The 27,758-nt window shown below is 49.1% G+C and overlaps 2 protein-coding genes across 2 annotated transcripts; both read right to left on the bottom strand.

Moving 5' to 3' along the window:
• Positions 1–3,120: 3,120 nt before the first annotated feature.
• LOC127382591 (interleukin-17F-like) lies at positions 3,121–5,156 on the bottom strand. Its single transcript, XM_051614419.1, has 3 exons — positions 5,081–5,156; positions 3,957–4,201; positions 3,121–3,358 (listed from the first exon to the last, which is right to left on the bottom strand). The coding sequence occupies exons 1-3, from the start codon at positions 5,105–5,107 to the stop codon at positions 3,121–3,123; spliced, it is 510 nt and encodes a 169-aa protein (XP_051470379.1). The 5' UTR covers positions 5,108–5,156.
• A 9,640-nt stretch (positions 5,157–14,796) lies between these two features.
• MCM3 (minichromosome maintenance complex component 3) lies at positions 14,797–26,868 on the bottom strand. The gene is made up of 18 exons (XM_051614377.1): positions 26,755–26,868; positions 26,241–26,360; positions 25,467–25,579; positions 23,598–23,806; positions 23,204–23,334; positions 22,139–22,377; positions 21,468–21,576; positions 20,602–20,755; positions 19,933–20,064; positions 19,286–19,494; positions 18,588–18,762; positions 18,289–18,415; positions 17,810–17,960; positions 17,226–17,366; positions 16,902–17,008; positions 16,085–16,167; positions 15,676–15,751; positions 14,797–15,451 (listed from the first exon to the last, which is right to left on the bottom strand). The coding sequence occupies exons 2-18, from the start codon at positions 26,316–26,318 to the stop codon at positions 15,253–15,255; spliced, it is 2,433 nt and encodes an 810-aa protein (XP_051470337.1). The 5' UTR covers positions 26,319–26,360; positions 26,755–26,868; the 3' UTR covers positions 14,797–15,252.
• Positions 26,869–27,758: the final 890 nt, after the last annotated feature.

Genomic DNA, 27,758 nt, shown 5'->3' with positions numbered 1-27,758 from the left:
AATTCCTGAAGGCTGCTCAAAACTACATTTCAGAGCCAGAGAGGCGCAGCTGGGCAACCAAGGACTGGGGCCATTGCTGCAAGGAGAACAAAAACACACCAAACCTTTTGCAAAGGTTGGTCCTCAGCTGTGAACTGTGCTTACTCCTGGTGGCAATATGACTGTGCTGTTTACAAGAAGCACTAACTCATTTGCCACGTTCTTAGATTGCTGGGAATGAAAGCCAGCCACCTACCTCATCACAAAAGCCAGCATCTAAAAGATAAGCAGACTCATATTTACAACCAATAACACTCTAAGAATTATGCTATTAGAAGGAATGACCCTTGTTGATTGTTTTATTTAGAAACAATCCCCATGTACAACCATGAGTCTTACAGAGAGGTGTGTGGTTTGCAGCTGATAGCTGCAAAACCTCATGACCCATGAGTGAGACTTCCTTAATTAGCTACCTTTGCATTTCATTAATTAGTTAACCTCATCCTTCATCCAGTTATAAAAACTCTTAAGCTAAGCTAGTGGGTGTTTAAGAGCATCAGCACAGGAGCTTGCACCCGTTTAGCTGTCACAAACCCAACACCAAATCATGTCTGAAGAGAGAAATGTAGGCTCGATTTCTCCCTGCAAAATAGGAGACAACAACCCCACGGGCTCAGTTCTTCAAGAAGTAGGTCAGGAGTAGGAACTGGGGTGCACGGCGTGTGATTTCCTGGTCAGCAGTTACTGTAAGAGGAGAGATGGTGTTAGGCAAGAGCCTGCAGCAGACACCTCCATGGGTTTGTGCTCCACCACATGAAAAGCTTGGTGGTCATAACAAGACAGCTACTGCCACAAATGAGTACAAGTGCTTGTAACTGAATGAGGCGGTTTCCCCACCTGGTTACCCATGGCTTGTTGAACTGGCTCCCAGTGACCTGCAGGGCAGAGAATAGACCCAACTCAACCAGCAAGCATCAACTAAGTTATTGAGACCCAACGACTCATCTGACCTACTCAGTGGAAGAAATCCAGTGTCTACCTGCACCAGGTGTATCTAATTTGAGGAAACTTCTACACAGGCAAAATTAAATACAAGGTTTGCATATAGGTTTAGCCTGGTTTAAATGCAGGTGAGCAAGGAAGTACAGGCTTAAAACCTCCACCAGCAGAAACCAAAGTCAGAGGTCTGAGAATCTGGCTCAGATCTGGATGAGAAATGAGTCATGTCAAAAAAAAAAAAAACAGCATTGCAGCAATCTGGTAAAATAATAAATAGGAGTCTTACTTCTTGTGTAGTTAAGGGAGAGAAAGGGTCATTCATTCAATCAGAGAATCACAGAATGGTTTGGGTTGGAAGGGACCTTAAAGACCATCCAGTCCCAACCCATCCTTGGCCATGGGCAGGGACACCTCCCCACTAGACCAGGTTGCTTCAAGCCCCATCCAACCTGCCCTTGAAAACTGCCAGGGACGGGGCAGCCACAGCTGCTCTAGGAAATCTGGGCCAGTGTCTCACCACCCTCACAGCAAAAAATTTCTTCCTAATAGCTCATGTGAATCTCCCCTCTTTCAGCTTGAAACTATTTCCTCTCATCCTATCACTCCATGCCCTTGTTAAAAGTCCCTCCCCAGCTTTCTTGTACCCTCTTCAGGTACAGGAAGGTCCTTTCAGTTCTCCCCAAAGCCTTCTCTTCTCCAGTTAAAACACCTTCCTGAGTTAGTATACCTCAGTTCAGTAGGCACCCCTGCCCTGGAGGTGTTTATTCCTTGTTCCCTTAATGTGAAAGGATCCCCATTCACCACTTCAAGCCCAACATTTAATATTTTGTTTGATAAAGTGCAGTGAGATGAATGTGCCATCTTGGCACATTTCCCTGTATTCCTGCTCAGCCAACCATCCAGCTGGTGTAGAAGGTTACATATGAGGAGGACATCTTGGGAAGAGGATAGGACAAGCCTTTCCCAGCTCACATGATCCAGGCTAGAGCCCCCACATCCCAAATTTCAGCACCAGCTCTGCAATGTGATGTCTCCCACCTCTTTTCCCTACATCCCCAGAAACCATCCCCAAGGTCTAGAGAACCTGGCTCCATTGCCAGCTCCCCCAGCACTGCCTGTATAACCTCATTTCACCTCTTTCAGCCTTCTTTTTTGCATCTTCTCTTCTATTTAGGCTGCAAGTTGTCTTGCCCCCCCTCTTACTCATATCACTGCACAGGAAAAAGCCTGATCTCTGCTGAAATCTCTCAGTGCTGCACAAACCCATTCTCTGTGTCTGCTTCCATTTTGAGCTCTCGTTAAACAACATTATTTTAAATAAAATACAAAATTTATTCAGTGGATAAGTTATTGAATAAATACAGATAAAACATTTACCGTTTTTTGATACTCTGAGCACATACAAAGCCATAAATATGGTCATAAATAGAAGGTATAAATATAAACTCTCATTAGTTCTTTGCCACTTAAATGATGAATGCAAGTGGACTCAATCCTCTGTCAATTTTCTCTGTTATCTCTTCTCAATTCTGTCTCTAGAATAAGTCAATCATTGTTCCCCATGGACCAAGAGTGACAAAAATCCAAAGTGTGATGAGAGTATCAGGCCTGGTGGCACTTACATCAGGTTTACACTAGAATTATATTAGTGAGCAAGGATGGCAGGAGAAGGGAATGGGGCTGGGGAATGAGGAAGGGAGGGAGAAGGTGCAGGAGGAGGGATTTTGTGTAGCAGTGCTGGTAGGCATATATACATAAAGGCAATTTACTGCTGAGAACAACTTTTGGAACTATAATTCATTTGACCCACCAAACAGACACGTCTCACTAAAAAATAATAAAAGTATAAAAATTAAAATGAAAAAGCACTGCTTTACTCCCTCCCTGCTTAGAGTCACAAACAAAACTCTTCCTCTATTCCCTCTCTCCTCTCCATCACCAGCAACCAGTGATTCCCATTTTGAAATCCATAGATGAACAACAGCAAGAGCCAGTACTTGAGGGAGGTAACTTGCTCAGATTTGGGAAGCAAATGCCATGTTGAGTTCCTGGGATGCAAGGTGGGTGACTGTGGGATTTCTCCAAAGGGATGTTGATCAATGACATTCCTTCTTGCCCCTGTGATCTCTCTACTGACCCCTCCTAGGACTGGCGTTGGATGACTGGAGCAGCACACGTGCAGCCCACGGTGATGACTTTCTTCTCCAGGCGGTAGGTGGGCAGGCAGCCCCGCTGCTCCCGCCGCAGGACGAGGATCTCCTGCTGGATGGGGACGGAGTTGAGGCTGTGGTCCTTCTGCCCCAGGGGGGTGACACAGCTGGAGAGGCGGCACTTGGCGTCAGCGATCACCTGGGGGAAGCGGTTGGGATCCTCATCCAGCCTGCGGACGGAGATACAAATGGGTCTGATGCACTTGCACAACACATTTTGGCAGGATCTTCTAGTTTATCTCCATCAAAGAACCATATTATTGACGAGTTATTATCCACGTTATGAAACGAGGCCAAAGAATTCCCTTGTCCTCACGATTTTTTGAGTGATTTCCTAGAGATGGAATCAATTTTGGGAGGTTAAAGCTGCCATTATCATTCATTAGTATTGGATGGAGCACAGCTGGGTGAAATACAAAACTCATAACAAGTGGACCACTCATTTTTAATTGGTTTTGGTTTCATTTCAGCATTCAAAAACTTACTTCAGCTATGGCAATGTAAAACTACAATGTATGGACATTTTTCTTTCCCTAGAGGAATAATTCTTTGACAAAGATTGACAAGATTATTAGTAATTATTCTAATGATGTTCCCTTGCACTGCAAACAATTTATTTGGGAGAAATCTCATCCAACTTTAAAATGAAAGTGCACATCAAGAAATGTTTGTATTATTCACAGGATTGCAAGTATACACTGAGAAATGGCTATTGTTCACCACAAAAAACGTGTGTCATTGCAATTTAGGTTACAACTAAACAGTTACCTGTAATCCCAAGGAGCAAGGGACCGGTTGCTGACATCATGGGCCGTCCTGAAGTCATGATCGGAATTGCTGATACGAATGTCAACTTTCACTGTTGTAGGGAATTTGAGATCGTTTTGGTCCAGGCAATCTTCACTGAGCCTCTCAGAGCCACTGTTCTTGTTGGGTCGAGGCCAAGCTGCTCTCCCATGGGGTGAGCTCCTTACAATGAGTGCTAGAACCAGCACCAAAAGCAGTGACCTGAACTGGGAGAGAAAAAGGTGTCATTGGATCAGCTCAGTCAAGAGAGAGAGAGCACAAAGAGCCAAATCTTGACTAGACTGGACCATATAACCAGCAAGTGGAGAAGGATGCAGAACATAAGCCCTATCCCAAATTCGTCATTGCTGTGACTCAATGTGATCCTCACACTTCTGTTTGGGTGAGACAGAGCAGCATGTGCAGATAGTTTAATGATGCTAAGAATACTCATCACTACAAATGTGAAACTCGGATTCAAATTCTGATTTAGAGTTGGCTCTGCACCAATAAAAGCACCTCTCTAACAAACTATGAAAGGTCCTCTTCCACAGTCAAACAGCAATGTCTTATAACCTACAAGGTGAGGTAAGGACTTGGCTACCCTATACCTAAGTTTTGGAACCTAGGTAGGACATAGGCTGGATGCCTGCCAGCTGCTGGAAATAACTATTTTCTTTATGATATCTGAAATTATTTGGCCATTTCCAGGAGCTGGACTTTCAGGAAAAGAAGACAGATAAATGCAAAGCCTTTAATAAAATAACAAGAGTTGACAGTGCTGCAAATACTGCCCAGGTTGACAATGAAATACACAGATATTTACTTCACAATGACATTCCAGGAATTGTCTGAGAAAAGGACAGTCCTTCCCATCCCACAGCAGCAGTGCTACCCTTCCAGATAAATAACAGATCACTCTTTGCTTCCTTGTCATTAAGCACCAAACCCATTTGCAAACCCTGTATCAGACAGATTCAGCATCCCATTCAGCTCCCATTAAGACCAGTATAGGTTGCTCCTAGATACCTGCCTCGGGATCTGCAGTCTGCCTCTTCTCTTGCAGCAGATCTCTCACAACACTTACACCAAAGATGGGTACTTACCACCACAGTGTAGCTGACAAAAGCCATGGCAACCTCTCTGCAGCTTTCAGCAGATGCACACAGTAGCAGAGCACAAGAGTTCTCCTTCTCGGAGACCTTTTCCACTCTGCATGTGTCTCAAAGCCAGTTGTGGTCTCCTTTTTATAGTTAAGTTCAACCACTACCGTACTTCCCATTGCAGCACATGGCTGGCTTATCCTGACCTGAGGTTAGGAGCTGATCTTTCATTTCCTAGCCCACTTCCTTCTGCCTACCCCCAGAAAGGGGAGGGCAAATACTATGTCATCAGAATCCCAAATCAGCCAATGCAGTTTATTCGGGCAGATAAAGAGATAAGAGATGAAGAAAAAAAAATTTGTTCTGGCAGCTTTTTTTTTTTTCCCCTTCCCACCCCCTCTTTCTAATATTAGTGTTCTCTCACCACCAACACATCTGTGGATGCACTTCCACATGCCTCACTCAAACCAAATGGCAGAGATCAGCAAGCTGCAAAGTCAGGCACCCAACAAGGGTTTCAAAATGAGGACAGGACATGGAACTTCATGATTTAACTTCCTTTTCCTTCAATTGCACCATCCACCCCCACCTCATCTTGGGGATCCCTGTGTCCTCTGGTGACCGGGAAGAGGAAGAGCAGATGCCCATGGGAAGTCTTCCTGGGGGACCCCAGGGAACCAGGAGCTGGGATGCCTTCTCCACTCCTTGCTGAGATGCCATGTTGACATGTTCCAGAGAGCTCTTTGAAAAATTTCTGCGTGCCCTGTAAGGACCCTGAGACACTAATTGGCTTTATCAGCCTTGACCAGCATCTCCTTGAGTTTCCCTCCACAGCCCATCACCAGGAGCCCCATTTCAGCTCACTGTGGGTACACAGTCCTTGTCTGAGCTACGTTGTAGGAATGCTGTTTTCCTTTCTCTTGCCTTGGCTACTAGAAGGACCCGGGAGTAGCATTTCTCCTGGATGGACACCTTGGACATATGTGGAAGACCATCTTCATGGCCATACTGTACTGTGTTTTGCAGAAGTCTCCTCTGAGTGCCAAGGGGAGCAGAGAAAATATAAAATATAAGGAAATACAAGGTGTCTGAAAGGGCTGTACCACCAACACCAGCACAGTGGTTGTAGATGGTGATGGCCCAGCAACATGTTGTGGGGTGGGGTGAGGTATGGGGGCAGCTGGGAGCTTAGGAACCACGGTAGTAACATTGGAGCAAACTCACACGGAGTCAGTGTCCTGGCAAGAAACTAGGAGTGTCTCTTGATGATCCTGTGAAAATCCCACCACACCTGATTAAATCACAGTTTTTATAAATCACAAATGTTTATAAAGCTTCAGCAGGCACAGTGCAAGGTCTTGGCAGAACTTAGCAGATAAAGTCTGGATGGGATTAATTGTTCCTTAAAGATTTTCCCAATGTGCTTTTCCCTCTGCTATGTCAGGGTATCACACCTGGTCAGTAATATATGTTTCAGCACTTAGAGTGATGAGAAGGTAATGCTGTCCTGGCCTGGAGCTGACAAATCCAGCAGCCCCAAATTCAAACCCAGCAGAGGTGAGGCTGCTGCAGGTCCACATCTCCATGTCCCTACAGTAGTGAAGCTGGGCACAGATTCCCAACAGGCACATGCACACACACAGCTATGCAACACGTGTATAACCTGTATACACCTGCAGAGGTCCAGATGCAAGGGTCAACACAGGCAAAAGACACCACCCAAGCCAACATAAAGAGGATGGGTGGCCTCGTCTTGTTCCCCTCTCTGGCTGATCAGGATGAAAGCCTGTCAGTGGAAAACAGCTACGTGTTTATATATATATGTACAAGCTGGATTTCTCCAGTTATTGGCCTTAGATCATCTCTCCAGTAGCTGCCCCTGAATCCCCCAGTCTCCCCATTGTTTCATGCACAGATGCAAACACCCCACAGTGCGTCTTGCCAGCAGCTTCTCTGGACTTAAGACCTTACGAGCAGTCAACCCCTTGATTCCACAGTCTCTCCAGTACCTGGTCTAGACCTCCCAGTATCACCAGCAGCCTATTTACAGACACTCTGGTCTCTCCAGCATCCTGCCCAGACTTATGGCTGCTTTAGTGTCTGGAGCTGGTCCAGTTTGATGTCTTTAGCATTTCCTCACAGACTTCAATCCTCACACAATGTGCACAGACTCTGGACGCCCAGTTGCTGGCCCTTAGACCTTGTAGCACTTGCATCTAGGATAGAGAGTGAAATTACATTTTTAAAAAAATATAATCAGAAAGCTAAGAAAATTATTTAATAAGAAGACCGGACACACTGCCGTGATCAGGAACAGAACCCAGCCAGACAAGCCTACTAACCACCATCTAATTTTTATGTGATAAATTCCTATAATCTTTTCTCTCATTTTCCTTTTTGTTCCTCACCAATCCTCCTTGATCCTTTCCTTTCCCCAACGTTGCCCCTTCTCCTAAACATCCTACAATAAGTCTTGCACAATCCCAAAATTCTCTTCCGATCATGCTGTAATGAGTCCCATATCCCTGTAGCCAGCATGGTGATGTGGGACAAGTGTCCCCCATTGACTTGTCTGGTACATCTCACATCTGGACTTGGGTTGATGATCCTCCTTGGACAGCACTAACAGAGCTGGGTCAGGGGCCCTGGTGACACTACATTATTTGGGTTCCTCCATCTGGCACTGCTCCTCTGCTTCTTTGTTTTAATGGCAAATAATGGGTCTTAATCACACAAGCTAACAATCCCTGTTTTCTAATTTGGGATGAGAGGCATGAAAATAAAAGGGGAAGCAGAAGCAAAGACTGCACTGGGATCCAACAAGGATCAGCCACCACCTGGAGGGGAAAGACCAGTGCACAAGCTGCTTTTTCAGATGAAACAGCAGGTCTTGGGTCCCTGGTGGAATTCAGGAGTAAAATCTATTTTTTACTGCAGAAAAAGATCAGGTAACCAGTTTTATCAGTTTCTCTGTGAAGAAAAGCCCAGACAGAAGCCTCTCCTAAAGCCAGGCTGCCCAGCTGGAGGAGAAGGACTGAAATATAGGAGTCTTCAGACAGTTTCATCTTCAGTCCTCCAGAAAATCAGGAACATCTTACAGACTCATGGTAATTTCAAAAGAGAAGGGACTAATCTGGACCAGCAGAAATCTCTATCTACTAATGCTTTAACATCACTGATAACATCACTGCAGGATGTTATCATCATTCTGTGGTCTGATTCAACTGACAGTCTGGTGACCAGCAACTCATCTCACCTAAATTTTTCACACTTCAGGTTACTAGGTTCACCTGAGATACTATCAATTTTGTGACGCACGTTCCTATTCTGACTGTTTAACTCAATATATCCAGAAACGCATCTACTGAGATCTGGAGAGTGGAAGATCAAGAGAGGGTAGAATTAACAGAATTCCTCTATAGCCTGGAAACTGGCCCCCCTTTGTCTTCCCCCCCTTAGTGCTTGCAGTGAAAGGAAAAGGCATTGCCACGAAGGTGGGGTGGATTTTGCAGGTACAGGGTTAAGAGAAAACTTGTACGTGCAACGAAGCAATGACGTTACCGAGTCAAAATACTTGGGTTTTAACCCTGACCACCACTTTCCGCTCACATCTTCAGTCTTCAGCAGCTTAAACCTTCAGCAGTGATTCCTTCTTTGACCTGAAATTTCCTACAACCAACATTGTCTTGAGCAGAAATTGGCTGAAAATTTAATCTAAAAGAGGTCGCCCGATATGAATCGTTATAAGGGAGGAAAAAACAGTTACCTCAAAAAGCTGTTCACTCCCATCTGGCTTGAAGCAGGGAAGGGGACTTGGAAGTAAAATCCTGGTTTTTCCCTTCGTGACGTGTGACACCACAAAACCTTTCTGTTTTAGAGACTTGACTCTATTCACCCATGCTTACCCACAACAGGGTTTGCTGACGGTGCTTCACCGCACCAATGAGACTCATGACCAAGTTACCAACCACAGCTGAAAGACATGAAGTGGAAAGAACTCATTTTGAGGGGAAACCTGGCTTGTTGAGCACAACACAGATAGAGGCAGCAGAAATCTCTGGCATGTACAGCTCCAGCATGACAATCACCACAGCTCTGTGTCATCACTGGTGGCCTTCAGAGGGGACTGGTGTCTCCTCCGGGCTCCTACTATTACTATGGGCCATGAGCAAACCTCATCTCTGGCTACTACCCCTTGCTTGATTTCACACTTTGGCCAGAGCTGTAAATTGAGTGGGATGCAGGGATTAGTTGATGCTGATGGTGCTGGTGTGGGGATTTCACCTCTGGTCTCATACCCTGGATGCTCATCCATCCCACAGCAGACAGATAAATAGGGTGTAGAATTTCTAGCATCAATAGCCCTGCCAGAGTGGGGGGACTAAAGGCTTAAGAAATACAGTACTAAGGTGCAGTGTGTTAAATAAGGCACCAGGGAAATGCCTGGGTGCATGACCTGACACTGCAGTCATGTCTCTGAGGGGTGTGACCAAGTCCTGGTCATGGGCTGGGTGATGCACAAAGGCACAGGTGGACAAACTCTGTATCTGGTCACCCAACCCAAAACAAGGGTCAGAGTCAGAAATGGGGCTCCTCTTCTTGCTTTCATGCAGCAGGCATGAGACCAGGTAAATTATTAGAGACATGATTTGAGTGGAGGCAACAGGGAACATACAAGACCAAATGGTTTGGTTGCCAAAGTTGGATTCCTCAAATAATATTTTTTTTTACCTGTGATCTTCAATCTCAAAAGGACCATGATGTCCCTCCAGAGAGGTTGCACACACCCCATTTTCCAGTGGAAGCTGAATTTTATAATAGAATCATAGAATGGTTTTACATTAGACAGGACCTTTAAAGGTCATAATTTATTCCAACCCCCTGCTCTCACCTATTTTTGTAGGATTCATCTATGAAGTCAGTTGATGGTCTTGGTCACATTGACATGATCAGCTTTGCTTTCTGATTCTTTCCCAGCAAGATATGTCAGCACAACATCAGGGCCATTTTGGGGAAAGCCCAGCTACCTCTTGCTCACACACAGGCTCATTCTTGGACAATGTAGGTTGCATTTGCATTCACACACTGTAGACTGCTGCCTAGTGGGTTTCCATAGGTCAGGCCACAAAGGCATGGAGATAACCTGTCTCCTTTGCTTTCAGACCCTTTGGAGACCCAGGGTCCAAGACCTTCTTAGCATATGGTGCTTTGAAACTGCATCACCCATCTAGAGGGCTGCAAAAACATCACACACTTCAGTGCCTTGTGCATTTTTTCCCTCCATATACTATAAGAAATCCAACTGGAAAGGATCTTGGGAAGAATCTTAGTGTATCTGTGGCCTCTTGCTCAGTCCCAGCATAACAGCACTTCTACTTGAATATTTCCTGATGATCTCTGCATGTTAAGCTCATTATTCTCTTCTGCAGACAAGGAAAAAAAAAGCTTATTTCTTTCTTTTTTGAAACTGCCATGTCTTTTAGTCTCCACCAGATTTTATACATCCCAATATATCAGTCTTGACACCAACATGATGCTCAATGGCTCGTTTAGCTTGTGATCCAGTCTCTGAGCAAGGCAGATGATTTGCCCTACTTCAGCTCAAAGGTTTATACACATCTTGATTGAACTGGATATTATATGTCTCATATTATTTCCTCCATTTTAACTTTGTTTTTTTAAATGCTCAATGCCCCTCTTAACTGGCCAGCACCTGTGAATATTAGTAGGAAGACATTCTTTTCCTTACCCAGTTCCCCAATCAAAGGGGCGACCAGTACTGGACTGAGGACAAACCCCTGTGGGAACCCGGCTCTCTTCATCCTCCCCCTGTTACTAGACTTGAAGTAGGGCTTTCCTCAGCAAGTATTTGCCCACCACCTTGTAATTTCATGTCTAGACCCCTTTTCTAGCATGCTTATGAAAGACTAAACCTGCAACTGTATCAAAAGGCTTAATAGCATCAAGAGAAAACACACCTACAGTTCAACACCTAAGCACAAATCCCAGGACCTGGCAAGGAGCACCATTAGTTTGCTTGGCATGATTTGCCTTGTAGCTTTGGTTTTGCTTTATTGTGGTTCAACTTTTGTTTGTTTCTATGAGACACTGGCACAGGTATCCCAGGGAAGTTCTGGCTTCCCCCTCCTTGGAAGTGTTCATGCCAGGTTGGATGGGGCTTGGAGCAACCTGGGCTAGTGGGAGGTGTCCCTGCCCATGCAGAGGGGTTGGAAATAGATGATCTTTAAGGTCCCTTTCAATTCAAACAAGTCTGTGACTCTATCGTTCTATGATCTGTCCCTGCTCCTCTTTGTCTTTCTCCCATTTATTGTTTTTAATCTTTTTCCAGTTTTCTGCACCCATCCTCCAAGTTGTCCCAGAAGGAATCCAACATACTGGTTCAGTTCAACTGATCTCAGTCATCTAAAACCAAGACACCTGGAGCTGAGCTTGGCATTTCAGGCTTTCTCTCGACTCAGAAAGGAGCAAGAGGCACATTTAGACCACAGCTAATCTTTATTGATGTTAACCAAAAGTAATTTCAACTCCTGTAGATGCTCAGACTTAGTCCCATCTATATTGGATGAATCATGACCTAAAGAAATTCTTAACTTGTTACACCTTGTGTGCATATAATACTATTCCTTCAAGATACAGAAAACCTTTTCCAGGTTGTTTTTCCATGGGATTTTATCTACTGAACCCCTAAAATTGCAGTTCTCAAGGGGAATTGGACTAGATGACCTTTAAAGGTCACTTCCAAAACGAACCATTTTGTGATTCTATAATACTATGACAGTGCATAGGAGTTCAGTCTGGCCAGGATCACGTGTGACAGACAGAGCAAAGGACACCAGCTATTAGGTCCCCATCATGTGTCATAAGGGTTGCCTGAGAGGTAAGAAGGGGTATGCACATTGTATGGATTTGCTGGCACTACTGAATCTAAAAGATTAAGTAAATTCAGATCAAAAGACAAATTGTCTGCAGGAGAGTTGGATTAGATGACTTTTAAAGGTCCCTTCTAACCCAAATTATTTCATGATTCATTCCAAGTTGCCTTCCCAGGCATTCCCAGCCTTTGTGGTGCTTCTGCCAATACATCCTCACAAACATCTGTCTGCTGCCTTCAATTTCCTAAGATGCTGAGTTCCAGACTCTTCTGGGACAGACATGTCCCTGCCCCTTAGAACAGGGATTTGCACTTGTACTCAAAAGTAGAGATGCTGGAGGACCTGGTGGCTGCCAGTCAGTTGCTCTGCTCACCACCCACAGTCCCCAAGCCAACACCACCCCACAAGCTATGGAGCATCCACAGACTCACCAGCCAAGTCAGCTTCTCTCCAGTGATTAGGCATTTTGATTTTCTCTTGTCAGCAAAGACACAATTCCCCCTCCAAGAGCCTGAACAATCGCAAAGGGTACACCAAGGTGGATATCAGCAAATGGAGACGAGGAGGTAGACATCTGCATCCAACCATCCTCTGCTATATATAAAATAAACCAGAGCTTTACCTACCCTGGAGCTCCTCCTGGTGTCTTGTCATGGGAAACACAAGATTAGCAGCTCTTCAGCTGCAAGGACAGGGAAACCACAGAGGCCTCAGCAGGAACAGAAGGTGGCTCCAAATAGCTAATCTGGGCTACTGCCCTCACTGCTTCCTGCTGTGACCTGGGAAGAGGAACAGCTTCCAAAAATCAGGAAGAGAGGGGGAGGAGATGACAAATTCCCCACTCCTACAACATGGCAACATCTGAGCAGCAGGAATTACTGGGAACTTTTCATAAGCACCCAGGCACCTTCCCAGAAGTGAAAGTTTGGTTCCTTTGCCCACGAATGAGCTGGTAAGAAAACACCACCTACATCCTGCAAAAGGTACCTGGGTACTGTTGCTCCTGCCCAGGGGCTTTGCTGGATGGAACTGCCGCAGTGGTGGCCATGCAGGAGCAGAGCTTGCTGGCTCAGGTTCTCTCCCATCCCACAAAACTCAGGACTGGAGCTGTGTAATAAAATAGAGACAAAACAACTGTGACTATTTGTGTGTTTAACTCACCTTCACCAGGCCTTGGGGTTTTACAAGCAAGACACTGGTCGTAGGTCTAAGGTCACTCTGCAGAAGGGCAATACATCCAGAGATCTTCAGGAGGCTGCAAACAAGCAAAATCCTCTCCAAACCTGAAGCTCTGCTGGCACAGCTGTGTTGGATGAGGGAAGATCAGAAATCAGGTTTTTATAATTCAACAGGTCTGTTTGCAGAACAACCATAAAGTCCTACAGTGGTTTGGGTTGGAAGGGACCTCAAAGATCACCCAGTTCCAACCCTCCTGCCATGGGCAGGGACACCTCCCACTAGACCAGGTTGCTTCAAGCCCCATCCAACCTGGCCTTCAACACTCCCAGGGATGGGGCAGCCACAGCTTCTCTGGGCAACCTGGGTCAGTGTCTCACCACCCTCGCAGGAAACATTTCTTCCTAAGATCTCAGTCTCCCCTCTTTCAGTTTGACACTGTTCCTCCTCATCCCATCACTCCCTGCCCTTGTCAAAACTCCCTCCCCACCTTTCCTGTAGCCCCTTCAGGTACTAGCAGGTGCTCTAAGTTCTTCCCAGAGCCTTCTCTTCTCCAGGCTGAACAGATGCTACCAAGTCCTCTAGCCACCAGGATGTGTTGCTGGTGGCAGAGGCCACAAAGCTGCAGTGGGAGAAGCAGCTGCCCAGACTTGCTCCCCACCCCAATAACATTGCTCAAGTGCCTGGTCCAAGGCAAAGGCACCATGGTGAAGGACGTGCCCAACACCGCCCCTGAGCCCAAAGGGGCTGGCAACTGCCTGAAGATTCCCATAGCAGCACAGGTCCCCAGGAGACTGCAGAGTTGCATCCCCAGAGGTGGGCAGAGTTTAAATCCAAGTAAACATGAAGTCATGAGGGAAATGCTATCTAGACATTTTTATTATTCAAATCAATATTTATGGCATTTAGATACAAGAGCACATTAAACTCTGCAAGTGCCCAGAGATGGTCAGACAACAGGAGACAGCTTGTGCTGATCAGGGTCTTCTCCAAAGCTTAGCCTCAAACTTGACAAAACCAAAATAAAATTAAAAAAACAACAAACAAACCAAAACCTAATTAAAATCCCAAACCTTCAGCAACTCTGGCATCACTTGCAGCCCAGACTGGTGTGAATGCACATTCAGCTTTTCTTGAAAACCATCCCAAACCGTAGGAGCTTGTTGGTTTCTAGAACAGCCTTTCTCCAAGAAGTGGTTGCCTATACGTTCCCAGAAAGTAGGACACTTCAACAAAACCCCCAAGTGCAAGGGAAGGCTTTTACAATCTCAGTAGCTTCTGGTTACCTTCCACAGGAGGATCTGCAGTGGCTCAGCAGGCAGGATCCCAGATCCCTGGAGCTTTGACCTTTCTTTGCTACAAGTTTCCTCCCATTCATGGTGGTCCTGTTACATTCATACAAGACCATCCCAGACTGAAAGCAGTAGGCCAAACCCACCTGTGCCAGCAACATGTCCCCTGGGCAGCTCTGAACATCCCAGGTCCTTTCTACATGCTTGGGACCAAAACTCCCAGCAGGGCTGTGAAATCTAGGGATCAAGCTGACCCATGGGTGCTGGAGATGGTCAGACATCACTTGCCATCACATTGCCATAAACTGTCCTCCACAAGGTGGGGGTAGGTAAAAAAGAGGCTTGTCACAGCCAACAGGAGAGGCAATGGGCATCTTTACTTCTGAGAGAAGCAGATCTAGGTTATACAATTGGGGAAAAAGAAAAGCTTCACTACTAACAGCAGAGCTTCCATCCTGTTTGTTACCACCACTGCTACTGAATGTTTGATAGGTATTTTTATTCAAAGGCTATTGAACTATTACCACAAAAGCTAAAAACAACATATTAAGAACAGAGATGAGTTGCACCAAAGTTTTTCTTTTCAGCTTCTTGCAGAAACAAACCTCTTCCCAAATACTCCTGTTTGAAGACTGCAACTGTAGGAGCTTCCAGAGGTCCCAGCTTTTTTTGGTGCACAGTGAGGAAGTGCACAGACTTGAGCCCCTCAAAGATCAGCTCAGCCAGATCAAGCATTCAGGAGAGAATTGAAGGCAAACACAGAGAGTCTCCAGACTAAGAGTCCACAAGAACTTGAGCTCTTCTGCCCAGAGGTTCAGATTAAGAAGATGATGTCATCAGACACCATGATCTGGTTGTCATCTTGCATGTGGGCCAGCGCCACCTTCACTTCAGCCAGCGAGAATGGCTCAGGGTTGTCATGGTTGATGGACTCCATCACATTCTTCAGACCCACAGACTGGGCATGGGAAGTTTTGAAGACCTCAAGGAGGGCAGCCTTGAATGCTTTCAACCTAGTCAGGCAAGGCAAGAAGTGAACCCCCTCAAGACACCACACACAAGTCCTTCCCAGCCCAGGATGCCTCATCCCTTCCTGATTTCAGAAGTAGCATCCAGCAGGAAAGCTGAAACTGGAGCTGGGATCACCCTTTACAGATGAATCTCCAGCATCAGACAACAGCTTCAACCCACCAAGGTGGGATGGGACACACAGATGCCTCCTCCAGCCCCCACTCACCTTGGCTCAGCCAACTCTGGCTTCTTTGCTTCTCCAGCAGCCGAGGCTTCGGGTGTCTTGGGAGTGTGTGCCTGGACTGGAGCAGAAAGAAGAGTTACCTTCAACCTGTCTGGTGGTCAAGCACCCTGGAAGCAAAACCACTTGGCCTTAGGATGGGGTGGATGATCCCTCCCAACACTGTTACCTCTGGAGCAGTTTGGAAGAGGAGAGAAAAAAAACATTAAAATCTTCAATATTAAGTCTCCTGTCCCACACGGCCACAGAGGGTGTCAGAAAATAATTCATCTTGATTTGTGGGGCTGGATGGTACCACAGCAGGGACCACAAGTGATCCCAAGTGCACAGACCCACCAGGGCAGAAGGCAGCAGCATCAGTGTGCCAGGTGCCAGCAAAACCCCAGGAACTCACCCTCTGGCATCTCCTCCTCGGCATCACTGAAGTCATAGGGGTCATAGGAGTCCCCTTCGCCTCCTGTGCGTGCCTTCTTTCTCCTGGGTGGAGGAAGAAGAGGTCACCCCTGCTCCATCTCAATGGCAGACTTCAGCACCCACCCCCAATCCCTGAGCTCCTTGGACACATCTGATCAAGACCACGTAGGGTACCCACAGCTCACAGGGAAGCCACCCTCCAGCCACAAATCCTTGTCAATGACACAGGACCCAAGCCAGCACCAGCCCCAGGGGAAGTGGTGGAAACAGAAGGATTTGGGTTGGATCATCCAGCCCAACCCCCCTGTCATGAGCAGGGACATCCTTCATTAGACCAGGTTGCTCAAATCCCCATCCAACCTGAGCTTGAACATTTCCAATTATGGGGCATCCACAACTTCTCCGGGCAACCTGTCCTGTGTCTCACTACCCTTGTTGTAAAAATTTCTTATTTGTGTCCAACCTAAGTCTACGCACCGGGGGGGTCTCACAAGAGCAGAGTAGCAGGAGAGAATCACCTCCTTTCACCTACTAGCCACACTTCCTTCCATCCAGCCAATCCCTTACCCCTCAAATAAGGGTGCCATAGAATCATGGAATCATTTTGTTTAGAAAAGACCTTGAAGATCATCAAGTCCAACCATTAACCCAGCACTGCCAAGGGTGTCCCTGTAATACAAACTGGGGGGGGTGACCCACTAGGTGAAGCAAAACATAGAGCATTTCCCCAAGGCCAACACTGTCTGCTGCAACCTCAGAAGAAGCTGGTGCCCCTTCTCGCTTGCTCTGGTTCCTACCTCCTCATCCTGCGCTCCTCCTTGGGCTGTGAATCCTCTTCCTCCTCCTTCTCAGTCTCCGAGTCGTCCTCTGCCTTCTTCCTGCGCTTCTTCTCCTTCTCCAGCACCTGTGTGGCAAAGGCAGGATGGACCCAGTCCCCTTTTCCACTCATGCTGCTTCTCAGGAGCTAACCCTGAGGGACCCAAGATCCCACCACTGCCCCATCCCTGTTCTGTTACCAGGAAAGACCACCAGCAGCCCAGGGTGCTCAGCCTACATCAAACCCACCCCTTTCAACGATAATTTTAGGACCCCTCGAGTGCTGAGGGACACCTTCCTCCCACCTTTTTGAAGTATGCAAACTGCACCAGCTCCAAAGCCGCCTCAGCATCCTGCAGATCAACAGTCTTGTTCATCCTGGCCTTGGCATGGGCCGTAGAGAGGCGGATCAGGGTCTCCAGGGTACGGGCTGTGACAGGAGAGGTCTAAGGGGGGAGAGAAAGAGGTGTCTCTGTGAGGCTGAGTCCCACCGTGGCATCCCACCAAGGGTGGAAAACACCCATAAGGGGGAAGGGGGGAGCCTGTGCCTGTTTGTGTCAGTCTCTTCTCCCAAGTTACAACTGATAGGACAAGAGAACATGTCCTCAAGTTGGGCTATGGAGGGGTTTAGATTAGATATTGGAAACAAATTCTTCATGGAAAGGGTTGTCAGGCCCTGGCACAGGCTGCCCAGGACAGTGGTGGAGTCCCTACCCCTGGAGGGGTTTTAAAACCATGTAGATGTGGTGCTGAGGGACATGGTTTAGCAGTAGGCTTGCCAGTGCTGGGTTAACAGTTGGACTTCCTGATCTTAAAGGTCTTTTCCAACCCAAACCATTCTATGATTTCCTCCTGGGCTGTGAGGGAGCTGCTCCTGGGGTTCACTCACCCTGGCAACATCTGAGTTCATTTGGTTCTGGCTGCGCAGGCGGGAATACTCCTCTGCTATGTAGCTGGCTGACTCCTGGGTCAAGACGGGCTTAATCATCTTTGCAACATGGATGTACTTCCTCATGAACTCCATGCTGACAATCTTCTCCCTGAGGGGAATGCAGGCACACCCATGTCCTCCAAGGTGGGGATGGAGAAAGGGGGTTTGCAGAAGTGGGCTTTCCACTTTGTAGCCTTCATAGGCATACAGGCATGTGGCAAATTCAACTCCAGATGTTGCCCACCTGCCTGGCATGAGAACAAACCTAGAGCAGAGTTTCCTTCACATCCTGTCTGTCTAGCTCCCCATGGACTACCTGCAGCATCACTGGCACCAGCAATTAGACACTGCCTGGATACTCAAGCCAAACCCATCAACTCACAGTGCTGGAAACCCTACCCCCAAGAACTACAGAGAACATGGGATGAAGGACTCACTTGCGGCGGTTGGGCCCGTGCAGGAGGTCATCGTGTTTCTCATACACTTGGAGCTCTTGTTCTTCCTCCTGCACAAAGTCAGGGTCCTCCGTAGCCAGGATCTCCACAGCACTGCCCAGGGGCATGGCTGGAGAGGGGAACATCACAGTGAACAGGCTTTTATCCTCTGGAGCGACCTCCAAAAGCCACCAAAAGCAATCCACAACAAAGGCAGGGACGCTGAACCCAAAGAGCTACCACCACGGGGTGACAACCCACCAAGGAAGGACAGGACTGACCAGCTATGACAAGCAACTCACCATCCCCATCCTGCTCGTTGGGGTTGCGGTAACGATGCATCCGCAGGACGTGGTCCGAGATCTCCCTGTCCTGCTCAGGGTCCATCTGGTCCAGCACAATGAAGAGCAGATCAAAGCGGGAGAGCAAGGAGTCCTGCAGGCCGATGTTATCCATGGGTGTCTTGTACTGATCATACTGCAAGAGGATGAGATAGGGGGTTAGAGGAGACCCTCATGGGCCAATCTTGGCTGCCAGGAAGGCAGAGAGGACCTCCTCGGGCCAGGCCTGAAAGGATGGATGTCCAGGCAGCTTGACACCACACTAAATCCAGCCTGCTGCAGCAGTAAGGCCTGTCGTCCCCAACCTGGAAAGCAGGCATAGCTTCATTTGCAAGGAAAACACTTATTTTTTGTGATCTAGATACACCAAGATTGAGGCTCATCACCAGGATGAGGATCCACTGGGCTGCCCCAAGACACCCAGGTTGAACAGAGTCAAAGTGAGAAGCCCCACAAGATCCCCTCTCCTCTAGGAGGGCCACGAGCAGCAATGGAGACCAAACCAACCAATACTTCAAAGCCCCATGGATCCCAATCTCAGCGAGAACCAAGTCACTGGATTAGGAGGGTCTTCTGGGTTTTACCAACTGTCTCCTCCACCAAGACAGCTCCCAGCACCTTTCCCCATGGAAAACGGGCTGCAGAACACCAGCACTCACCCGGCCATAGACGGGGTTGGCCGCTGCCAGGACGCTGCAGCGGGAGTTGAGGCGGGCATGGATGCCGGCCTTGGCGATGGTGACGCGGCCCTGCTCCATCACCTCGTGGATGGCTGTGCGGTCAATGTCGGACATCTTGTCGAACTCGTCGATGCACACCACCCCCCGGTCAGCCAACACCATGGCTCCTGCTTCCAGGCGCCGTTCACCTGGGATAGGGTGGGAGAAAAAAAGAGAGTCGACCGCCATTCAGCAGCTCCACACATGCCCACCACCCCCTTCCACCACAGCACAAACCCTGCCACTAGGCTAAGCCTCAGAGAGCAGGAGCACCTTCAAAACCACCCCACTTGACAGAAGAAGGAGGACACTTAAGATGAGGAGCAAGCCCCTGAGAAATACAAGATCAAGGCTACTGCTACTCACATGGCGTGGACCAAACAGAAGAGGAGAAGGCCACCATCTAACAGAGATGCATTAACACCCCTAAACAGCACTATCATTGCTATAAAGCTTCTGGACGGAGCTCATCCTGCAAGTGTCACTGCAGACAGGTCAAACAGCAGCCCTGGATCTTGCCGAGTCCCTCCCAGGTGTTAAAAAACATCCCTCTGACAGCTCCCACCAGGAACCAGCCTGGTCCTCACCAGTTTCTTGGTCTGTGGTGACAGCAGCAGTCAGACCAACGCCAGAGGAACCTCGGCCAGTGGTGGGGATGGCACGGGGCGCGGTGCTAAGCACGTACCGCAGCAGTTGAGACTTGGCAACAGAAGGGTCTCCTGAAATGGAGAAGAATATGTTTAATAACCACACATCACCTGGGTACTGTGTCCAGCTTTGGGGTTTCTCAGCACAGGGGGATGGGGGGAGGAGACAGAAGTGGGTTTGTTCAGAAAATAAAGTGATGAGATAATCTTCTGGCCTTCCTCGATGACCCGATGGAAGGAAATAGAGAAGATGGAGCTAGAGTTTAGAGAGGTGCGTGGTGATGTGACCAGAAGCAATGGAGACAAGAAATACTAAAGGGATGGTGGAAGAAAAAGAAATCTCCTTGATGGTGATCAAACACTGGGATAGTGGCCCACACAAGTAATGGAATCTCATCCCTGGAGACATTCAAAACCAACTGGACAGGATGCAAAGCAACCTGATCTAGCAATGACACTGCCTCTTTCCTGAGCACACACTTTGACCAGAGGCCTCCAGAGGTCCCATCTAACCTCAACTTCTCCATGAAACTAAGTCCAGACTGCTTCATGTCACACCCCATCTCCAACACCACCACCTGAGGGTGCTTCTCCCGAGCCTTTCCAGACCTATCAGCAAGATGTTGATGTCTCCTCGGATGCGGCTCCCATTCTCCAGGACCTTCTCCACTCCTCCAAGCAGCATGCAGAGAATGGCCTTCTTGATGTACTCATGCCCATGGATACTAGGAGCCAGGGATCTTGCCAGCTGGTCAAAGATATCCTAAGGCAGAAGAGACAAAGGGCCATCAGAAGGACAAATAAGACCAAGGAGCAATTGTACACAAGTCTGTTTCAGCACAAAAAAAAGGAGCTCATTCCTATCACAGAACCACATGGATGAAAATTATTTAGAAAGGAGAAGACCATTTGCCAAAGTTTTCTTTCAGTGGGGCTCTGAAGTCCTACACTACCCTGACTGTGACAGTCACCTAAGCAACCACAGGCAGCAGCAAACCCTGTGAGAGAGCAAGGCTTTCTCTCTCCACACTATGAAGGAAAGGTCTGAGCACAAGATCAGGCTGGGGCAGACTTCCATATCTCATTCTGGTTTGGGGTTTGAAGAGGAAAAAGGGAGGCAATTCTCCTGCAGAGACCCTGCTGGCACAGTCAGGATGCACACAGCACAACATGGACAGATCTCCAGATCAACAGCTAAGGACAGCAGAGCTGCCAGCAGGCAGGCAGGACATTCCGCTAGCAGCACAGAAGCAGCAACAACAACAACAAAAAAACAACTCAAAGAACAGGACTTGATCAAAGCCTAAGCAGAACATGCAAAAAAATGAGATTAGAAAACACATCATCATTGCTAAGAGGGTTGAAGAGCTACTTGCAACCCAACAATACACCTCCTTAACCACATGCCAAGCCTTGAAGCTGCTCTAGCTGAAACTTCATGCATAGCCTGCCTTCCAGATGTTGGACTCAAATACCTTGGAGCGACTCTTGCTGAATCTCTTGATCTTGGCCACATCAGCAGCAGAGTAGAGAGGCCGGACGTCTTTGCTCATCTGCTTCACGTGGCAGGCAATGAGGATAGTCCTGGAGAAAGGACACAGCTGTGGTCAGGTCTGCAAACCCCACAGAGCCTCCTGGTCACAGCAACAACACAGCAGAAACTTCCACAGGGTCATCATTTGGTAGAATGGTAGAAGCCCTATCCCTGGAGACACTCAAGGTCAGGTTGGACAAGACTCTGAGTAACCTGACCTAGATGGAGATGTCCCTGCTCACTGCAGGGAGGTTGAACTAAATGGCCTTTAAAGGCCTCTTCCAACCTGAATCATTCTATGGTTCTTTTACATTATTTGCTCTAGGAAGTCCTGGAGGAGGCTGGAAATCTTCAACAGCTGTAGCTCTCTATCTGACTTCACTGGACCATCAATGAAACATCTTTAGGAGCACGCAACCTTCTCTGTGCACAGCTGGAGCTCACAGCTACACACTGATGCTAAGGAGCAAGGTACAAAGCACTTCCAAGTGATTTAAGCCAGCGTTGGACCCAGCTCTGCAGTGGTCACCTGCCTGACCTAGACCTCACCTTCCAGAGATGTGACTTGACTGAAAGGGTGGGAAGACTGAAGTCAAGGCAAAAAAGGCTCACCTGAAAGTCCCTGAAGTGTAACCCCCTTTCTTTCCTGGCAGGCAACGGTACGTTCCCACCACCTGGATGCGGTCCCCGGGCTTCACCCTGTCCACCAGGTCGTCATCCAGAATGACATCCACTGAGCGTGGCAACTGGCCTGCTGGTGCCTTCTCAGGCATCTCCTGGATAGTGATGGTCTGATGGTCCTTGTAGACCGAGAGGCCAAACTCTGTTTCTAGAGGGTTATTCTCTTCATCCTAGAGGAGGAAACCAAATTAAAAGATTAGCACAATTTTTCAGGAGCACAGGGAGCAGAGATGGGTCAGCCAAGCAGTGGCAAGAAAGGTTGCATCACCCAACACACACAAGACAGCTGCAAAGGGCTGCTTTAGCAAGTGTGCTGGAGTCCTCCAGTCTAACACTGCCACACCCATCACTGCTGGTGCATTAGGTCTCTCCAAACCCTGTCCCTACTGCAGGCAATGGTGACACACGACCCATGCAGCCAGCTGTGTGCAATGGGGACAAAGTTCAGGTCAACCTTCCTGCATTCCCAAAGAATTCCCAAAGATGCCCAAGGGTACATACACCCTCCAGGACAGCACAGGCATGCCCAAGCTGACCAGGGTTTCAGCTGCATCAAGGCTGGCTGATAGCCCCCCAAGAAACCATGACACAGCAGAACCAGTATCAGAACTAACATCTGAACTAGGGGGTCTGGTGGCCTTTCTTCCAACACAGAGTTTCTTCCCATGTTCCTTAGTAGCTCTCTGAGACTGTCACACTTGTCTTGTGTCCTCTTTCTACTCCACGGGCTATGTTGGCAGAGGGAGAAGGGATGCCCAGAGAAGTTGTGGCTGCCCCCTCCCTGGAAGTGTTCAAGGCCAGGCTGGATGGAGCTTAGAGAAACCTGGTCTAGTGGAAGGTGTCCCTGCCCATGGCAGGGGCACTGGAGCTCGATAATCTTCAAGTTTCCCTCCAACCCAAACCATTCTATGATTTGAGAGCCTGGGCTAGGAGCTGGCCCATTCTCCCCAGAAGAACCTGCTGATGCTTCCCTCAAGGCTGCTTCACCTCACTCACCTTTGTAGGGTAGATGGAGCTGGATGGGAAAGCATCCAGGGAGGTCATGTCTGTGTATCGACGCTCAATAGTCTTCTTGGTAGCTGGGCAATAATGGACACTTCGAACAACCTTTGGACGAACCAGAGAGCCTGAGGTTGGAAGAAAGAGGAGTTAGGGGTAGGGATGTCACACCCAGCTGTCAGCAAACACTCCCCAACAGCGTCTCCACCACATAACTGCACTGGGAGACAACTGCTACAATTTGCTGAGCCCAAAGACAATCCCCACACTCAAGATCTTCTGCCAGGCTAACTGTTCCCTCCACCCAGGTTGACAGGACACACCATGGTAGACTCCAGCCCCTCCACAGCAAAAATCTGAACCCACAGCTCCCCAAGTCCCTGAGTCTTACATTTTGTCACAATGCCCTCCACGCAGACAATGCAGCTGAGGAAAGAGGCTGTCAGGGTCCGTGGTGACACGTGCTTGGAGCCAAAGCTGCCCTCCAGCCCAATGTAGAAGTCCTCATATTGCTTGGCATAGGTGGCATCAACAGAGGCAACAAACTCCTTCAGGGCACGCTGGAAGGCAATCAGCTCCTCAAAGGCGTTGCTCAAGAGCCTGCAACACAGGGAGGTAATTCTGCCTTACTCCTCCACACCTACTGGTGCCTTCATGTCCTCCAAGAATTTACTAGGAGCATGAGGCAGAAAAACCCAAAGCTCAACAAAGCTCTGTGTCAGGTCAATTCCAAAAACATCCAGGAGCTGAACAAACCCAAAAAGCAAGTCAACCATATCCTGGGCTGCATCAAAAGAACCATGGCCTGCAGGTTGAGGGAGGGGATCTTCCCTCTTTACTCTGCTCTCACAACACCCCCCCTGCAGTACTTGGTCCAGTTCTGGGGAACCCAACATAAGAAGGACATGGAGCTGTTGGAGTGGATCCAGAAGAGGCCACGAAGATGATCAGAGGGCTGGAGACAGGCCAAAAGAGTTGGCATTGTTCAACCTGGAGAAGAGAAGGTCTGGGAAGACATTAGAGCACCTACCAGTAACTGAAGGGGCTACAGGAAAGCTGGGGAGGGACTTTTTACAAGGGCAGGGAGTGACAGGATGGGGAGGAGCAGTTTTAAGTTGAAAGAGGGAAGATTTAGGTTAGACATTAGGAATAAATTATTTCCTGTGAGGTTGATGAGACATTGGCACAGGTTTGCCAGAGAAGTTGTTGATGTCCCATCCCTGGAAATGTGGAAGGCCAGGTTGGATGGGGCTTGGAGCAGCCTGGTCTAGTGGGAGGTGTCCCTGCCCCTGGCAGGGGGGTTGGAACTAGGTGATCTTTAAGGTCCCTTCCAACCCAAAACATTCTGTGATTCTACACCATCTGAAAAACCTTTAACAGATTGGCAGACTTGGTCTAAAATAGCCCAAATCATCCTAGAAATGAGATTATTTATATTGTGCAAACAACCCCAGTTTCCTGCAAAAGGTTTCTGCCAAATCAAGGGTTTGCAAGTTTGGCAAGGATGGATGCCATGGGGGGAGAGAGTGAGCAGGTCCACCTTTTACACAAGACCCGATGCATAGAATAGAATCACAGAATGTATGGGGTTGGAAGGGACCTTTAAAGGTCATCTAGTCCAGCCTCCAGTGTGCCAGTACCTCTTTAACTAGATCAGGTTGCTCAGAGCCTCGTCAAGCCTGACCTTGAGTGTTTCCAGGGATGGGGCCTCCACCACCCCTCTAGGCAACCTGTTTCAGTGTCTCATCACCCTCATTGTAAAGAATTTCTTCCTAATGTTTAATCTAAATCTACCCTGCTCTAGTTTAAGACCACTGCCCCTCGTCTTAACACTCCATGCCCTTGTAACAGGCCCTGCCCAACTTTCCTGTAGCTCCTTCAGGTACCAGAAGGTGCTTTGAGGTCTCCTTGGAGCCTTCTTCTCTCCAGGTTGAACAATCCCAGCTCTCTCAGCCTGTCTTCATAGGAGAGGTGCTTCATCGCTCTGATCATTTTTGTGGCCCTTCTCTGGACTCATTCCAACAGGTCCATGTCCTTCTTTTGCTGAGGGCTCCAGACCTGGACACAGTACTCCGGGTGGGTTCTTACAAGAGTGGAGTAGAGGAGCAGAATCACCTCCCTTGAACAGAATCACAGAACGTATGCACAGGACAAGGCTTGACCCTTCCCTGCCACAAAGGACCTACAAAACCAGGGCTGGACCTCTGAAATCCCACCCAGGGCACAGTGCCAGAGACAAAGCCCAGCACCCAACACCAACCTGTTGGCCCTCTTCTCGTTCTTGCGCCGCAGGTCGTTGATGCTGACCAGGAGGCGATACTGGTTGTCACTGATCATGTCCCGGACTTTCCCGTGGTAAATCCCTTGATCTTCCTGCATAAGAGGAATAGGGGGAAAAACACCCAAAAAAAAGATTTTACTTTGCATGCCTACTCGTTGGAACCCCCCCCCCCCCCCCCCCCCCAGGAGCTGGTTCCTACAGAATTTGACTCCCTAGAGCCCCACCAACCAAGCAGAGGGTGGCACAGGGACCTGGTGCTCCCCAACCCAGGGAGCATGGAAGAGAGGAGACACACCAGGTGATCCACAACCCCAGGGACTGGGAGATGGGGGGCGGGGGCAGAGGAAGAGGGGCCACCAGCTGCTCCCCAGCCCTGGAAGACATAGAGGAAGGGGGGTTGGACCACATTCTCCCCAGTCCCGAGGGGATAGAGGGGGAACACACACACTCTGCATGCTCCCCAACCCCGGGGAGATGTGCGGGTGGAAACATCAGGTGCTCCCCAACCCGGGGGCATGAAGTGGAGAACACCAGGTGCTCCCAGACTCCGAGGGGATGGAGGGACACCCCACGTGCTCCCCAGGCCCGCGGCCATGGAGGGGGGCACACACACACTGCGTGCCCCTCAAACCTGGGGGGCTTGGGGCGGGGGGGGGGGGGGGAGGGGCTGGGGAGGGGCGGACACACCAGGTGGAAATGGGGAGGGGGGTTGCAGCGCCCGCGAACCCCGGCGCAGCCGCCTCTCGGCCTCACCTCATCGTCCAGGAAGTCGAGGTAGTCGCGCTGCGCTTCCCGCAGCTCCGCATCATCCAGCCCGCCCGCCGCCGCCATGCTGCCGGCCGCTCGGGGCGGGGGTCCGCCGGGATCCCGCCGCTGATGCAAGGGGGAAAAAAGCGAGAGGAGCCGGACTGACCCCGCAGCAGCCCCGCTCCGACACGCACCCACCCGCGCAGCCCCTGCCCTCCCGCTTGGCGCGAAAAGCGGCCGCGTTTCCCGCCACCCTACAGCCGCCCCGCCTCGCTCCCGCCCAGCGGGGCTGCTCATTGGGCAGCACCGCCCAGCGCCAGCCAATGGGACGGACGGAGGGAGTGACGAGCAGCAGCTTCATCCAATCAGCGCGCGGGGGGGCGGGGCCAGGCAGGGGGCGGGGGTGGCCGGAGGGGTTCGGGGGAGCCGGGATCGGCCCCGGGATCCTGGACTCGCTCCCAGCCCCGGCGGCCGGAGGTCACCGTTTTATTAAGAAAAAAAGACAACAAATTACCCGCACCTTTGATATTTCCGCTGCAGTTTGAGGAGCGCCGTTTCTGGGTGGTTTTGCCCCACAAGATCCAGGCTGAGCGTCACTTTTCCCTTTCCCGCCACGAACCCAGGGCTTGGGGGGGGGGGGCTGAAGACGCAGCAGCCGCGGGTCCCGTGGCTCTTGGAATGAAAAACAAAGAGGATTTTGGATGTGTCTTCCGGGATGTGTTGGGGCAGGAAGCCCAGGAAAGGGGGAACAGCCGCTCCCCTTGACACCGTCTCTTCGCTGCCCCTTCAAAATCTTTTATCTGAATTCTATTTTAAAATAGAAAAACTAAGAAGAAATCTGGACACAACTACTTCCATCAGCCAGGCACAGCGGGCATCCAGGCCTGACTGTGTCCCCTGGCGGATGTTACAGCTCAAAAGCATTTTTTCCAGGGTTGGTAGGAAATATTCCCTCGGGATCCCTTAGGCTGTGCCTGCCCGAGCCCACCGGAGGGAGCAGATTCGGGGTTTGGAAGGGGAGTAGGAATCCCCCGGCCCTGTTTCCCGTTTTCTGTTTGTGTGCCTGGAGCAGATTCCTCTGAAATAATTGAAATTATACCTGTAATTGCTGTGGCTGGTGCAGGATACAGACAGCCCAGGTCCCCCCTGGGTGTCCCACTCCTGCCAGGTTTTCTCATGTCACTCTGCACCAAAGGGAATGTTCAGATTTTCCTTTTCAGGCTCATGGGCCCTCCTCTGGAATAACTTGATGGAGTATTGAATTTGGCAGGTTCCCAGGAATTAAGATTCTTGGGATCTGTTGCTGTTTTTTTTCTTTCCTTTTTTTTCCCTTTTTTGCCCCCCCCCCCTTTTTTTTTTTTCCTTTCCTTCTTTATTTCCCTCTCTCTGATTTTATTTTTTTAAAACCTCCCACTCTGTCCTGCTAGCTCCTGAGCAGCTCCCCACAGCTGGATTATCCTCCCTGCCCCTGTGCACTCAGCAGCACCCATTTCTCTTTGCGTGCTCCTCAAATCCACCCCTCCC

This window comes from Apus apus, chromosome 3 (genome assembly GCF_020740795.1).
Source record: "Apus apus isolate bApuApu2 chromosome 3, bApuApu2.pri.cur, whole genome shotgun sequence".
NCBI classification, from domain to species: domain Eukaryota; kingdom Metazoa; phylum Chordata; class Aves; order Apodiformes; family Apodidae; genus Apus; species Apus apus.
This window is presented reverse-complemented; position numbering and strand designations above follow the sequence as displayed.